We start from the raw sequence: 16,527 nt of genomic DNA, 5'->3' as shown, positions 1-16,527 counted from the left end.
TTATACAGTACTCATTTCGGATTTCAATGAGTCCATCATATGTTATGTCCATCCGTTCTAGGTAATCTTGTGACACATGTGAGCAGTTGCCTCCTTGTTTGGGCCTTTTGAGAGTCTGGGTTTTATGAAAGCCCATCTGAGGCTTTGTTGTAGACCTTACAAGCCTTATTAGCATGTTCGTATAACCTTTTTCCATACAAGTCTTAAAAATGTAGCAATTTGTTACAACATATATGTCACTTGCTAGTTGCTTGATACTGTGTACTATTGTGAGGTTAATGGTGAGAAGACATCAAGCATGATTAAAATTAGAGTGAATGGGCGAAATATCCCCAACTGAGACCCATATTTGCTAATTGCCCATGGGTAAAAAAACCCAAGAAACTGATAACATTTTTGATAGTGTTTGACGGATTTGCCCCTGCTTTAGATGTCGTAGAAACGGCGTTCTTACGCGCGAGTGAGTGTCAGAGAACAGATAATCTGGGATTTGTGTCAGACGTGTACAGAGAAGCGTGACTGGCATAGGGGGGCGCAACAGCGACGATGAACCGCTGGATAAAACCGAGAATCTTCCTCGATATGATGACAAGGTGTGTAGAGTGTTAGCGGGGATCAGATAGGTTATCAGATACCATGACACTTTGAATAGAATAAATGATTTCATTGGTATGGCGAAAGTATAAGCGATTATGTATCCTTAGCAGTTAACATGCACATTGCCGGTAACTAATTAGATTATCTGATAACTTGAGATAGAAATATCTAATTAAATTATGTTTCCGTGGTGAGAGTATAAGGGGATTTGTATGATTAGAAGCCCTAGTTGAATACAATAGTATCATGTTGAATACAAACAAGGGTTATTAGAAACTTTTCGTGACATAAAAATGTAGTGAGTTTAGATGTGTCATGTGGGTTGTCGCTAACAACAGGGGTTATCAGGGTGTGTTGAGTGTTAGCGGGAATCAGATATGTTATCAGATGCCATGAGACTTTGAATAGAATGATGATTTCATTTGTATGGCAATAGTATAAGAGATTTTGTATCCTTAGTAGCATTTGTTGAAGATTATCTCATAACATGAGACAAATACATTTAACTAATTTCTGTTTTCATGGTGAGAGTATAAGGGGGTTTGTATGATTAGAAGCCCTAGTTGAATGCCACAGTATGAAAAAAAAATTTTCGTGCTAGTTATGCTGAATATCAACTACGATGAGTGTTAACAGGAAGCAAAGCAGTCGGCAGATAACATTAGTTGAATACAACAGTATGAAAAAGTTATTGTGTGCTAATTAATTTACATAACAGAGTAACTTAGGGGTTAACAGCCAACACGAGCATAAGAGTAACATGATAGTTAACAGCTAACATGAGTGTAACTTACAACCTGATGGTTATTAATACCATAACAGTTAACCCCAAAAAATAAGAAAATTAGTGCTGTAAGAATATAAATTGGTAAGTTAACGTTTATAGTCAGAGTTAACAGTTAACATGCACATTGACGGTAACTAATTAGATTATCTGATAACATGTTATGCTGAATATCAATTGCGAAGAGTGTTAACAGGCAGCAAAGCAGTTGGAAGATAACATTAGTTGAATACAAACAGTATGAAAAATTTATTATGTGTTAATTGATTTACATAACAGAGTAATATATGGGTTAACAGCTAACACGGATAAGAGTAACATGATGGTTAACAGCTAACATGAGTGTAACTTACAACCTAATGGTCATCAGTATCATGCCAGTTAACCAAAGAAAATAAGGAAATTAACAGATAACTTTAGATTGGAAAGATTAGTGGTTGCATTTGCCCTGGAAAGTTATCTGATACGAAAAATATAATAAAACAGAAATTGCATTGTGAGAGAAGTATGAGAAATAAATCTTGGGGGAGGAAAACATAGACGAAACAGACAAAATCTTTGATCATAGCGATAAGTATTAGACATAACCGATAACATCATGGTTGGACAGACTCATCAACCCATTGGAAATATAAGCCATCAGACCATTCTTCGTACGGATCATCGAGAATAGACTTCACTGGAACCTAAAAATACACATGCGCCTGAATTAGGTTACCATGTAAATCATCATTTAACGGTTAAATATAAATATTAACGGCTACCTATTTTGATATCGCATCCAAGCAACAATAGTTAACGTTTGCAATTCCTAGATTAACTAGTAAACACTTTATCAGCGGTATCTGTGTCGGTTAGCATCAAATATAACCATAAACTCCTGCAATGTGGTTTTACTATAGAAACCCTATGTTAATACAATTCATTAACGCTTCCTCTAACTAAGTTAGTTGTCAACAATCTCTTAGCAGTGATGTAGTACTTAGGCAGGCTGCTAAATATTTCTCGAGCTTTCTGCGACCTAGCTTATCTGAGGTGCTAAGAGTCCATCCTAAACAAAATAGTCAGCTTAAGCGTTGTTTAACTCTCCAATGACATTGTTAACGAGATAATACTGTCTTTAACAGGACAAAAGTTATCGGGTAATAAAAATGTTAACAGAGTCGGGTACCTGGCAACTCATACTTTTTGTTGATCTTGAGAATCATAACTATAACGTAATGTCCAAAAGCACCCGAGAAAAGAGGGTTGTCGTCAATCGAAAGTATTTTGCCAAAAGTTGAGTTCTAAAGAAACTCCAACTCTTCTGGTTCGAGTGCGGCGATAATGGCTCTGGTGGTTTTGATTTTGTGATACGAGTTGACACGCTCACCAACCGGTTCATCTCCTGCAGTGAGCATTCTGGGAGGTAGCAGAATCTCATCCATCTCACCGATTACGAAATTAAGGTTTCTGGAAAAGAAAAGGGGGTTTCTCTACGGTGTAGGAAGAGAGAGAGACTGTAAAAAGGAGAAGAATATTGGGTTGGAAATATGAAAATAAATGCAACTGTTTGGTAAATAGAAGCGACAGAGTACTTCGAATTATTCAATAGGTGAGAAGGAGTTTTCTGACACCTTTCTCTGTGCGAAGCGCGTCTGGGAATCGAAAGGTTGTGCATTTATAAGGACAAAATCGTCAAACTAAAAAGTGATTTCTATGGAAGGGCATGTCGCAAATTAGTAGTATGTTCAGGTGTATCTGTGCCAATTTCTCTTAAAATTACTTTCTATCTTAGACAGTTTGTCTGCCAAAAGAAAAAAAAAAAGCAAAAAGTATTTGAGATATATGGTGTTTGCTAAGTGGAAACCAGTTCGTTTCTCATTATATAAATTTATTGAAATGACATGATGCGACTGTGATCATAGTCATGAGAGTGAGACAATGGTGAATGTTGAAGAACAACAACGTTACTAGAAGCAATACTCAACTTTTGTTTACAATATCTTTATAGTTTATACACACGATTAATACATAATACCACACCACACAGCTTACTTAAGCAAACAACATATTTACACAAAATCATCTTCCATAAGCAAAAAAAAAAAAAATCACTACAACAAATATGGGCATTGATAGCAGACGATTAGCGCTATGTTAGTATTTTTATAGCGTTTTCATAAATGCTATTACAGCCGACGCTATAATAGGATGGTAGGATATGATAGCGTTTTTACCAGACGCTATAATAGGATAACATATAATAGCGTATTGTTAAATGCTGTTTTATATTTATTAATGACACATGAACCATGCTATATTAAACTATATAATAGTAGATATACTTTGCTATAAATAATTCATTTGTAGCTATATGTCATTGCTATGATTCATGTTATACTAGCTCATTTTTGGTGCGCTTTATTTTATGTTTTATAGCACTGATATTGAGTTGTATATATTGAGTTGTAGCTTATATTATTCGCGTTCAGTGAGTCTTCTATAACTTAAAATTATACCATATGCTGATCATATGAACCACTGCAATTGCAAAATAGTAACCTGTAATGAAGATGAAATTGTATTCCATAATAAAAAATATAATATCCCACACAACATTTTTGTCATAATTCCAAAGGAGATACAATTTAAAGTTACAAATCTCAAAAGAAGAACACAAGTCTCATTTGCAAAGAAAAAAAAGAGAAGATGATACAGTTCTTACTCCACATCAAATGATCCGTTCTTAGCACCCTTTCTTACGTTGCAGCAAGATTTCTGTAGACACCGACAGTACTCCACCCCACCCGTAGCAGCAGGCATTCTTACTTCGTAACATATGAGAGAACACCGTCAGCACTAAGCTCAGAATCTAGCCCCTGAACACGAGGACTTAGTGAATTTGTAGCAAGTTAGAAACCTACATAAACCGCAAACAAGAAAGCAAGACGAACACTAAAGATTAATATATCAACGAGGACTTCGTTGCTGTTTCTGGTTTCCACAGTCGTAATCAAAAGTGATTCATCCTTGGAAGAAGTCTCGACATCTGCGAAAGAGAACACACATTTACATGAAAAGAAAAAAGAAGCTAAAACAAGAAGAAGAAGGAGAGAAAATAAATTTAAAGTTTGAACCTGATGGTGTTGCACAAACTGCGACGAACTGTTTATTCATTGCACTGTAGAAGTGTAAAGTATAAATATCAATTAAATCAAGGAAGAAACTAGAGTTGGAGAGTAAAACAATTAAAAGGAAACAGTCCAAACAATTCAGCAAACACAACAATGGTCTCTTTTTATTTTCGAGCAAGCTAATGCTTAAACTCTATGTTACAAACTTGGGGAAGATTTGTTTACCTTGTTGAGTTTCTCCCTCACAGTTTTAACCGTTTGTGGTGAGAAATTATCCTTTTGGGTCAAAGCTGGTTTTGTGACTTGTGAGACGCTGCTCTTGGCTTTCTGAGCTGTTCACAAGATAAAACATATAGAGTTGTCAATCGTCTAAAAAGTTTAGTATACCACAAAACACACTTTACTAGTACAATTCCTAACTAATGATTGATAAAAAACCTTTCTTTCTGTTTTTTTTGTAAGAAGACTACCTGAGGTGGGAAAGCAAAAAAGCTTACGGTTGGATATTGAAAGCACTTCTTTCCTCCTTGTTTCCAACTTATCCTTGGTGTCACTGAGGCTCTCGAACTCGGGAGCATATGAAATCTGGAGCCGATTTCCCAAGAAAACTGAGTCATCTAACTTCCTCTTTGCAAATCTATCAAACAGAACCATACCATTAACCAACAAACTATTCCTCTTGGGACCAAAAGTAGAGACAATATATAGTTAGACAGGTTTAGCCTCAGAACCGAGAGTATAACACTCATGCAGGCAGACATCTTCTGTCTTTGAAAAATTTCACACAATTTTAATACTCAACTCATGAGTAAAAGAGAAGAGTATACTAGAATGCAGCGACAAGATAGCATCAGGATCATAAACGTGGCTTTACACAAGGCTTTGATGAGAACGTTAAACGTGGAGACATCTGGTTTAATCCCCCAGACGCTCATCTGGTCGTGAGCACTCTCAACGAGTCTCAGATTGTTGCCGTCGACGAGGACGTTCAGGATCCGGTTGTAGAAATGTGTATCGGGTTTTAACCCAAACTCATCAATCATCCAGTGAACAGTGACGAGAATCTCGTCGTGCGAGTCGAATTTGAGCGTAACTCTCTAGCAAAATCAAGAATTGAGAAGTACCCATTTCGCAGGAGGAGGTCTTCTTCATGTCGGATAGGATCTTCTTCATCGAATCGAAGGAGCCGGAGCGGCCTAGCCGGAGAAGGATCTCGTCGTAGAGAGCAGGGTCAGGGGAGAAGTTGGGGTGCTTGGAGGCGGAATTGAAGAGGCGGAGGGCGGAGGAGTCGTCGGGATGGCTACGGAGGAAGTCGAGGAGGTTGATGGCGGTAGAGGAGAGAGCGGCGGAGTGAGGGGAAGCGAAGGAGACGGTGGAGGGAGGAGTGGGTTTGAGAGAGAAGTAGAGACGGTGGAGGGAGGAGGGGGAAGAGAGGCCTCCGAGACCGGTTACGGCTACCGGCACCGGGGGAGATCCGTCGTACTTAGGGTTTGGTTTCTATCGAGAGCTTTTTTCCCAGATGTTTGAAGGTAAAAGTGTATTGGTCTTGGTTGTCTCTTTTTTTTTCAAGTCTCGTGGTGATACTGATTTTTTTTTTCCATTTAACCTAAGTAAAGAAATTATTATCTTAACGAGGGAATATATTTGGCGCTCGTGTAATTTTCATTCAAGTATAGCGGTATTATTGATTTTCCCTTCCCACTCTCAAAGTTTTTCACAACAACATTAATAAAATGCTATTAATGTTAACCAGATTCTTTTTTTGGTCTTTCATGGCACTTACGAAAATCGTGCTATCATATTCTGCTATTAATACCACTTTTTCTTGTAGTGAATCTAGAATATAAGTTGAAAAACAAATTCTAACGAACAAAAAAAAACTCGGTAAATCAAGCAAAGCCCCATGGTTTCCATAAATTACATTTTTAAAACAAATCATCGAACTGATGATTGTGGCGAACCTCACTCTATTCCTTGCCGTGTTTCCTAGCTGGAAAAAGAAAACAGAAATTATGCATAGAAATTAACTTAAGCTGTAAGAAAAAAGAAGGCAGTAGTAGATTGATATATGTATAACCTTAGTAAAGTTCACTGAGAAAAGTAATCTTACGTGAGAGCATGGAAACGTGGGAGCTCTTTAAAACATGCAGCCTCTTGACAGTTGATACAAACATCCTAACAAATATGCTTAATTATGTCATTAGTTTGTCTAACAAATAGATGAAAAAATTCCAAATACATATATCTAAACCTTTTAAAATGGTATCATATGAAAAGAAATGACCAAAACTCTTTTTAGGAGAACTCATTGTTTAATATATATATGATTTTTCTAAATTTTAGCTCAAAAGGTAGGTAGATATAATTAAATTAACTTTCGGAGACTTATTATAATGTCAATATTTGATTTTGTTTGAATCTGTTTGAATCTTATAGCAAAAAAAAAAAAAAAGTATTTGATTTTGTTTGATTCATCAACTTACTCCCAAGGAACATCTCCGACCAGAACTTTATCTCCTTCAGTGTCTTCGTAGACCAAAGTGTATTGTCTGTTTAGATCCGACGAATCTTTCTTAGAGAAGAGTTGGTCAACGGCATGTGAAAGCTGTTGGTAGTTGTTATAAGCCGAGAGGTTGACTTTTCTTCCGATGGGAACTCCTTCCATGTTGATCTTAACGTACAACTCTCTTTCTTCATCACTCTCAATCTTCTTTATCTCTTCCTTTAGCTGTGCCGTTAGGTATCGCCGGGAAGATCTTACCGGCGGCCATCCCACCACAGGAGCTGCCTCCACCCTGCTTTAGCCATATCTTATTATAAACTGATAACAGTTTTTTTTTTATGTAGTTGGATGAATCTTGAACCGAAACCAGACCAATCAAGATATCTGAGATAGCCATGTCTGGAATCTATTGATAATCATGTTACTATTAGACAGATTGTTAGAACGATTAAACTAAGAGAACCTGTTACTGGAAACAAAAGGTGTTTCTTTGGCGAGGTTTCTTTGTTTAGGTCCATTGATGTTGTTGGAAGTGAGTTGGTGACAAGGAGGAGCCAGCCTAAGTTCCAGTCTCTTCTCTTCTTCCATTTCTTGGTTTGTGTTGTAATATTTTGGTGTTGGGGAGCATTATATGGATGGTTGGTTGGCAAGGAACTACAATCTCAATCTTTACAAAAGTACCTTTTATTTTCTTATAAAAAAAGACATGTTATTTTGCATAAATAACCACCTAACAAAGATCTCTTACATGAAAGGATTCAGAATGTCAAGATGCCTTACATACGTGTATGAATATGACAGGGTACATACATATAACGATTACTATATATGCACAAGAGTACAAATAGTATTTATTTTATTATTGTACCAGATGATAAAACAAAAAAAAAGTTGAATATACAAATTTAGAGCTATTATATATTCCCTCCGTTTTATATTACATGTCGTTCTAACCTTGTGCACACAGATTAAGAAAACATTTAATTTTACATATTTCCAAAATAAAAACACTATTACCAATACACCTAACCATGTATTAACCAATAGAAAAATACAAAAGAGAATATTATCAATAAATTTTGCATTGAAAATCGAAAACGACACTTATTTTAAAACAAAAAATTTCCTCTAGAACGATATATAATTTGAAACGGAGGGAGTATTTAAGAAGCCCATAGTAAAATTAAACATAATTCATCACAACGATTTTATCAAACTATTGGATTTTTTTTAAAGCATTTTGGACTGAAACCCGTAATCTTTTTTAGGCAAGAGACTAGAGTCCATTGTTAAATTATTTCCTCAAATAACTACTAAAATTTGAACTTAACATTTCTATCCTTAGACATAAGACTTTACTAGTAATTAGTATTAGTTAACATAAAGAGAACCGTCTTGGAAGTTTCCTTAGTTCAATGGTTTAATTAATGATTCATTAATTGTTTGTTTTAGATCATGAGATCTGAATTTCGAATCCAAGAAAATATAGAATTTATGAGAATTAATGAAAAAAAGTTTACAAAAGATCTCTCGTATTGAAGCAAGAAACTTGTTTTTTTCTTCCTAGATCGAGGTTGTAATAACCTAATTGCAATTACATTTGCTTCTCTTCTGCATATTGACATGTGTGTTTCGGTTTTTGTTTAAAAAAACCTGAAAGATTAGTCTAGAAAATTCATATTTAATTTGACAATTAGGATTTGAAATTGTATATCTGATATGTACATATATAGCCGTGTTTATATTTACTCATGAGAAAGAAGTATATAATGCATGCATGATTGTTACATCATGTGATTATCAGGATCGTCACCATCATCATCTCCATTATCTCCATTTTTAAAAGCATTTTCTAAAAGCAACTTAACATTTTACGAAAAATTGGAGAATGGAGGCCGACAAACTAAATGAAAGAAGAAAGTGGAAAGAGATTCCTAGGCATGCTTAAATGATCGCCTACCAATAAAAGGAGAAAAGTAGTAGGTCTTCGTTTCTTCTCTGTTTATTTTCACAATAAAATATTTTTATTTCTTATTTTAATGCTAAAAAATAATTGTATGCATACATAGATTTCCACTACCATTAACCCTCTTTATTTTTCACAACAATTCCACTACTAGCTTATTGTTTTCTGTTTATTTTTTTGTTTGCTGCAATTTGGCCTGCATTTTCCTTTCTTCCAGTTGAATAATTGTTTGGTTTAGGGGAAATATCAACTCATGAAATGATATCTTACATTTAAGCTAATGATACCGATAAGACAATCAAGTGTAACTTTAGAACTATAACGAGCGGTTTAAGGATCTTTCAACTCAATAAGAAAATTAATAGCTATGGCATTTAATCAAAGAAGCTGTAATTTGATGGGTGCAAAAATCAACTAAAATGGGCTAGTTAGGGTATGAAGAGAAACTCATGCATGCTGGGTTGATTTCAAAATCTGTTGGGAAAATGGTTGAATGAAGCCAACCATGCTTGCCATCTCTCGCTTAAGCTTAATGTCTTCTTGTTTTTACTTTTTTGCCAAGAAACATTTGTATAAGAAGCAACATTGTAACCTAACCACTTCATTTTCTGAAATTAACATGTTGAGAAGAAAAAAACTCATGCATGCTTAACTCTCATTTTGCAGCTAGTTTTGGGCCATTGACCGTGATTTGGGATTACTCATACGTACAGTTGTTAAATACACCATGACTAATTACCCCTATAACTAATGATATCAAAGGTTGTAATAGTGTTTTGGGTTCGTTCTGTTGTTGTCACAATTTAAATTTTGAAATTTGCGTCCTTTATAGAAGACCAACGAATAGGCAAGTGTATTGCCAAAAAGATAAGCCGATTCTATGTCTGTCCAATCCTGAATCATAAGATCATTATAAAGTATATACACGAAGCAATATATATTTTTAACAAATGCAGGTAGCAATGATGTATCTATCTTAGTATACAGTAAGAATTATGAAATTTTGTATGTCATAAAGATTTGGATTATATTCAGCTCGAGATTACAAAACTCTTTAATCGAATCAATTCAAGTAAGTCCGTCCAGCTATTGTAATTGAGCATCCAGAGGAGAAAACAATAGAAAGAAATACGGGAAAATAATGCGTTCCAAAGAAGAAGTTATGATGAAAATCTTGATATCAATGGTCGATACACATTTAGGCATGCCTATCATTTTTAAAGACATTATCAGGCAAAAAGGCTAAGAACAATTATACAATTGTGTTCAATGAATGTACAACCCATTCTTAAAAGGAAAAATAAATCAAAGATACCATCATTATCATAAATAACAATGGCACTAATGGAGGGCCACCACTTGCATTTTTAATCTCTTTCTCGCTTTTTATCTGTCCCTTAATTTGATTTATATATCTTTTCTTGACTTTTGAGTTTTGAGATATGATGGATGGGATCATTGACTTTGCAATGATTATAATTTCAGGCCCAAAATCACTTCAAGTGTTCGCTTTTAAACACTTCTTTTTATTTATTCTTCTCTTTTAAATATGTTTTATAATCATTGCATTCTGTGCCAGTAAAAATGATGACCTTAGTACCAAAGATCAATTTGCAAACATCTTCTGCAGTAATTTTTCTTTTGAAAGGTCATTATTATAATATCTCTGTTTAAAAATAATATATATTTTAATTTTTCACACATATTAAAAATATATTAAATTTTATTAAAAATGTATAAACTTTTCTGCTATTTTTATAATTTTAAATCAATAAAAATTAGTAAATATAATTAACTTTGAAGTTAAAATTTAGCTATTATTAATTGATAAAACGTGTGAAAATACAAAAATATATTTTCTAAAAATAATTTTTTTCTAAATATGTATCTTTAAAAAAATGTTAAACAGGACATAAACATGGTAGTTTAGATAAATTATTTTAATCTTACATTAACTAAATTTTGATGAAAATAATAATATGGAAAACTGCCCCATTAAACAAATTTGTGTTTTTTTTACAAAGACATCCCCATATACTAAAAGAGAAACATTTGTCAATAAATATGTTCACATATAAATTGACACATGACAGCCTTATAGTTATTTCAATTTTTAGAATGCTTATGAACTTCACAATCAATTTATAATTAATGTATTTGCACACTAATTTTTTTAGTTCCATTGCAGATAATTTAATGTATTCATACACTAAATTTTTAATCAGCTCATTTTTAATTTCTGTATTTTTTTAGTTTTTGTATTAGTGAATTAAAGTTCAGTACTTAATATTATAATTGTTAAAATAAATAAATTATAAAATTATTAAGATTCGCATCAACTAATATGCAGGAATGAGAATGCTTTAGAAATTGAAAATTTTGTATTTTCCCAAACTTAGCTATAGTTGAAGCTTATATAAACGAAAACAACAAATAATTGCGATTAATTATAAATTAAAGAAACAGAAGTGAAAAACACCATACAAAGTTAGATCTTTAGTTTAATCAACTAAATATTGTTTTTCTTTACAGAGTTTTCATATAAGACAAATAATTGGAAACACAATCAGACTACTAGAAACAAATTAGAAATCAAAAAAACTTTGAAAGAAAAAAAATCGCGAAATTGATTGAAAACAGAGTTCAGATACTTAGTATATAGATCACATTATTTCTGACGCATCTCTAACCCTTTTTATTTGATTGTATCGTGTTTTTATTATATTTACCAATAATTTTTAAGAAACTACACGTTATTTTGTTATAGGCTACATCAATTTTGCAATATACCCAACAATATTGACATGACATCCAACCATTTTTATTAGTATTTTTAAAGTGTGGTCTAATAATTATGTATGTAAATAAGTGTAGAATATTTATTTTTACATTTATTATTATTTTATATTATTTTGGATTTTAAAGACTAGATTTTTGTTAAAAATTACGAAATTAAAATGGATACCCAAATCCAAATAGAACTATAATAATCTGAACCAAATCAAAACCAAATTCAAACCAAATTTTGTAAAATTTCGAATCATATTTAAATTTATAATTCTAAAATTCTGAATAGATTAACTGCATCAGAACTGATATCTAAATTTCTATTCATTCAAAAAATTATACAATAAATTAACGTATAATAAATAATCTAATACACACATATCACTACGTAGTGACACTTTTATATCGTATAGTTTACCAAGTTGATTACAGACTTACAGTCAATCTTTACAAATGAGTTTCATTTGGGAAAGGAAAAAAAAGTTGGCTAGACACTAGACCTTGTCAAAGTGCAAGATTATCAGCTAACAAATTTTTTGAACATAGTCGTAACCTAAGGCATACGACAAAATGAGTCATGTATATTTTACTATTCATAAAAGAGAAAAAGTATTATATTTCAGTACTTCAAGTTGAAATTATATTTTAAAAAACGATCAAACAGTAAAAAAAAGTTTGTGTCCAGTGTACCAGCAAAACCGAAGAAGCAAAAAGTAAAAAGAAAAGAAGAAAAGCTGGGGAGGGGGGAGACAAAATGGATGGTGGAAAAGAATCTTTAACGGAAGTTTCTGTAGACAGGGCTGTACATGCAGCTCTCTGCCATCTTGACCAGGTCCTTAGGACGAGGCAGGTTCGATGCCAGTCCTGCAACAACAAACAACATGATATCAGACATTTTAAGCAAAAAAGTAACTATTTTCTGACATCATAATAATTTTGTACATATGGGAGAATAAAGTAAACTAATTAATTACCAAGTTCATAAGTTTTGGCTCCCACACTGGCTGCAATGTTAGCAGAGATCTTTCTGATGTTTGTAAAAGGCGGATAGATCAACCCGTCCGCAAAGTTCTCCTCAGTCACTTGCGAGGCCAGAGCTTCCGCTGATTAAAAAAAAAACAAATTGGATTACAAAATAACACTCAATAAATGGTCTGTAATTTGATGTTATAAACTTATGGTCATTCCTGGCGAGTTTTAACTATAACATCAGTTTCTTGAAACAGTTTTATTGTGTACTTACAAGCTGCTAGAAGCATGTCATCACGGACACGAATGGCACCGGACATGATCAAACCAAGACCGAGACCTGGGAAAATGTAGCAGTTGTTTGCCTGCAAAAAGAAGGGTGTTATCGAAGGGAACATTAACCGTGGATCGTTAATAAAAATGTTACAGTAAACAACAAACGAACCTGGCCAGGGAAGAATGTTTTGCCTTCATACTCAACAGGGGCAAACGGGCTTCCACTTGCAAAGATTGCACGGCCCTATAATAATCAAAACACATCTTATTTTTTAGTTGCATCAAAATGAAAATTTACTTGTTGAGGTGGTGTCAATCAATAAGCTTTAGATTGTTACCTCGGTCCATGTGTAAGCTTGTTCAGCCGTGCATTCGGCTTGAGAAGTTGGGTTTGAGAGAGCAAGAATCAAGGGTGTCTGTAACCCCCACCACAGAAAAATAGAGCATCAGAAACAAGAAGCATAGATACCGAGAAAGCAGAAAAGAAACAAAACCTCGTTGAAGGTGGCCATAGCCTCCACTACTTCCTTTGTGAAAGTCTTCCCCACACCAGAGGTTCCAATGAGCACGGTTGGCTTGATTGCCTGATTTGAGAGAATGTTATGAATACTTAGATATGTCATCTACGCATGAAGAGATTTTGAGATGAGTTGTTTAAAGTACATTAACAGCTCCCAAGAGCTCCTTGACAGGCTCGTGGTCATGTGCCCATGGCTTCTTGAAATGCTGAAGAGATTCCATGCGTGAGCTAACAATCAGTCCCTGCAAGATCATTTATAGCATGTTTCATAAGTGAACCAAAAAAAAGCAATAGTTATCAACGATGTAATCAACAATACCTTGGAGTCCACAAGCCAAATCTTCTTCCTAGTCTCGTCGATTGGTGTTCCAGTCTACAACACAATGCAGTTAAAGATTCTTGACAAGAAGGAGCAAAGGTATCAAAGAAATAGCATGAAGTCAAAAGACTACTCTTATCTAACCTCTTTGGAAATCTTAAGAGCAATTAGCTCAGCGATTCCGGTTCCAGCCTTCAAAGATATAAAAAAAAAGCTTTACCAGCAAAACAAATAGTAGACAGTAAACTTATTTGGTATATATTTTTTCAGGTCTCACCTCTCCGGCACCCAAGAACAAGAAGGTATGGTCAGCTAGGCTTTTACCAAGCACTTTCTGAGCCGCAATAAGCCCAGCAAGAACAACGGATGCAGTACCCTGCAATGTTGCACAGACAAAACAAGTTTTTACATCGCGTAAAACTCAAAAAGTGATATGCTGAACTGAAGACAAGATATTACTTGGATATCATCATTGAAAACGAGATGACTGGAGCAATACTTGGAGAGAAGCTCAAACGCGTGGTGGTTTGCGAAATCTTCAAACTGAAACCAAGAGTGAGTGTAATGTTTATATCAACACAAGATTAGAAAAAAAAAAAACAAGTTTAGAAGTATGAATGGTATGATTTACCTGCACCAACACTTTTTCTCCATAGTTCTGTTTAACAGCACACATGAACTCGTGCAGAAACTCTGCGTATTCCTGAATAACAGAAAGCAACTACAACTCTTCAGTTTCTGAAAAACATATGTATGTCAAAGAGTAGAGAAAATTAAGAAAGATAATAGTAAACCTCGCCAGTTGCCCTGTTCTGTTTAAGTCCAATGTAAAACTCATCGTTCAGGAGCTTCTCGTTGTTTGTACCCACATCAATTGTGATTGGAAGGCACTGCATGTGTTACATTAACATCAGAACTACACAGAATCAAGCATAAATGGAAAATTATTTTCAGCAGCTTTTTGTTTCAGTGCTTACAGCCGATGGACGGATCCCTCCCAACGCTGTGTAAAGAGAAAGCTTGCCCACGGGGATTCCCATTCCCTGTAGGAGCATTCAAAACCAACAAAAAGGGTAAAGAAGGCATATCACAAGAGGGATGGAGTGTTAAAAACGGTGTTTACCTGGCAACCAAGATCTCCAAGACCGAGTATACGCTCACCATCAGTGACAACAATAACCTGAATCCCTCTCTGTGGCCAGTTCTTCAACACTTCAAGAATCTTTCCCCTAAAAACAAAATGTCACACTCTACTTATAAAACACACAAAATAATTGAATCAAAACCGGTACTGTAGAAGAGAATGTTGATCTGCTCACTTCTCTTTCAAACTGATGTAAAGACCTTGAGGCCTCCTGTAAATGCTCCCATACTTCTGACAAGCCTCACCCACCGTGGGGGTGTACACAACCGGAAGCAACTCCTCCACATTGTCAATCAGAAGCTTGTAAAACAACCTCTCGTTCCTCTCCTGCAAAGATATCAGATTTTCATCAGCTCCCCCATTGCATCCAACAAAGAAAAAAAAAAAAGCAAATCTACCTGAAGATCCATGAGGGCGACGTAACGGTGGAGAGGAACAGGGTACTGACGGAGGTTATGCATCATCTTCTTCTCCTAATAATAAGCCACACCAAGTGAGAGAAATCAGCACAAAGATGAGATCTTTGAATGAGTAAATAAATAAATTACCTGAACATCTTGAGATAAGATGACAGGAGGAAGAAGACCAGTTAAGTAATGAGCGTCTCTCTCTTTATCAGTGAATGCAAGTCCCTTGTTGTATCTCGGGTCACGCATCAATGTATACCCACTGCACCCAACAAAATTGTAACCCTAACAACAATATAGACTCTTTGCTTCCACAACAAGGCAACAACAGTGATTTTTTAAAAATATATTATTTAATAAATAAATAAACAAAGGTATCAAAATTTTTGGATCTTTTTGTTGTGACTCGTGAGTGTGTGTGTGTCTGACCTGGCGACGGAGGTAACCCAAGGGGTGACGAGCTGATCCAATGTAGCGAGATCCTCACCGTAGACATCCGAAATGCCGCCGCCGCCGCCGCCGCCGCCGCCGGACCTGTTCTCGGAGACGTAGTCGTCGGAGATCTGAGCCATTTTTGTTTTTTGATTACGATCTGAAACAGAGAGAGGAAGATGAAAGCTTTTTTTTTTTATGGGTAGGTGAAGTGTTTTAGGAAGGAAAGGATAGATAAAAAGAGAATGGGAGAGTAAGAAGGGGAAGAGAATGGTTTGGTTTTGAGAGGTCTGAAAAAAACGCGGAGAATGGGTTTGGTTTCTATCACACTCTTTCTATTGGTCTCCTTCTTTTTTGGAAATTCTTACATTTTTCTTCTTACCAATAAATTATTTACTGCATTAAAATTAAAGGGTAACAATAATAAGAGTTTATATTTTTTAAAAAATTAGCTAATTTAATTGACTATATTATTTAATCCCAAAAAGTACTACACACATCAAAAGAAAATGACGGAAGAAATTTAAATATGGAATTTGAGAATTGCGTGAGATAGAAGTTAACGGATGATTATTATTATACCGGGGCCACGAAACCACAACTAACAATCGTGAGATATGAGAGAAAGATCTTTTTTTTTTTTTTGTCACTGAATGAGAGAAAGATCTTAAGATGAAAATCTTATTGCTACAAAGGATATTTCTTTC

General features: G+C 34.7%; 2 protein-coding genes across 5 annotated transcripts; both read right to left on the bottom strand.

Annotated features, from left to right (window-relative positions):
- Positions 1-3,928: 3,928 nt before the first annotated feature.
- On the bottom strand, positions 3,929-7,637 carry LOC108851778 (auxin-responsive protein IAA28). 4 transcript variants are annotated; one of them, XM_057006969.1, is made up of 8 exons: positions 7,464-7,637; positions 6,981-7,292; positions 6,608-6,672; positions 5,622-6,487; positions 4,995-5,134; positions 4,723-4,829; positions 4,501-4,544; positions 3,929-4,412 (listed from the first exon to the last, which is right to left on the bottom strand). In XM_057006969.1, exons 1-4 carry the CDS (start codon positions 7,586-7,588, stop codon positions 6,465-6,467), a joined length of 525 nt encoding a protein of 174 aa, XP_056862949.1. In that variant the 5' UTR covers positions 7,589-7,637; the 3' UTR covers positions 3,929-4,412; positions 4,501-4,544; positions 4,723-4,829; positions 4,995-5,134; positions 5,622-6,464. The 4 variants fall into 4 exon arrangements, with proteins under 4 accessions (XP_056862949.1, XP_056862950.1, XP_056862948.1 ...); XM_057006970.1 differs by having other exon boundaries at positions 4,968-6,487; XM_057006968.1 differs by having other exon boundaries at positions 4,995-6,487.
- Positions 7,638-12,351: 4,714 nt separating this feature from the next.
- On the bottom strand, positions 12,352-15,984 carry LOC108836651 (NADP-dependent malic enzyme 3). The gene is made up of 19 exons (XM_057008931.1): positions 15,818-15,984; positions 15,530-15,650; positions 15,380-15,454; positions 15,157-15,308; positions 14,961-15,066; positions 14,815-14,880; positions 14,632-14,727; positions 14,469-14,540; positions 14,297-14,380; positions 14,115-14,213; positions 13,982-14,029; positions 13,838-13,891; positions 13,662-13,760; positions 13,493-13,582; positions 13,337-13,414; positions 13,168-13,242; positions 12,997-13,087; positions 12,728-12,856; positions 12,352-12,617 (listed from the first exon to the last, which is right to left on the bottom strand). The coding sequence occupies exons 1-19, from the start codon at positions 15,958-15,960 to the stop codon at positions 12,529-12,531; spliced, it is 1,767 nt and encodes a 588-aa protein (XP_056864911.1). The 5' UTR covers positions 15,961-15,984; the 3' UTR covers positions 12,352-12,528.
- Positions 15,985-16,527: the final 543 nt, after the last annotated feature.

Source organism: Raphanus sativus, chromosome 4 (genome assembly GCF_000801105.2).
Source record: "Raphanus sativus cultivar WK10039 chromosome 4, ASM80110v3, whole genome shotgun sequence".
NCBI classification, from domain to species: Eukaryota; Viridiplantae; Streptophyta; class Magnoliopsida; order Brassicales; family Brassicaceae; genus Raphanus; species Raphanus sativus.
The sequence above is the reverse complement of the archived record's forward strand: the minus strand, read 5'-3'. Positions and strand labels throughout refer to the sequence as shown.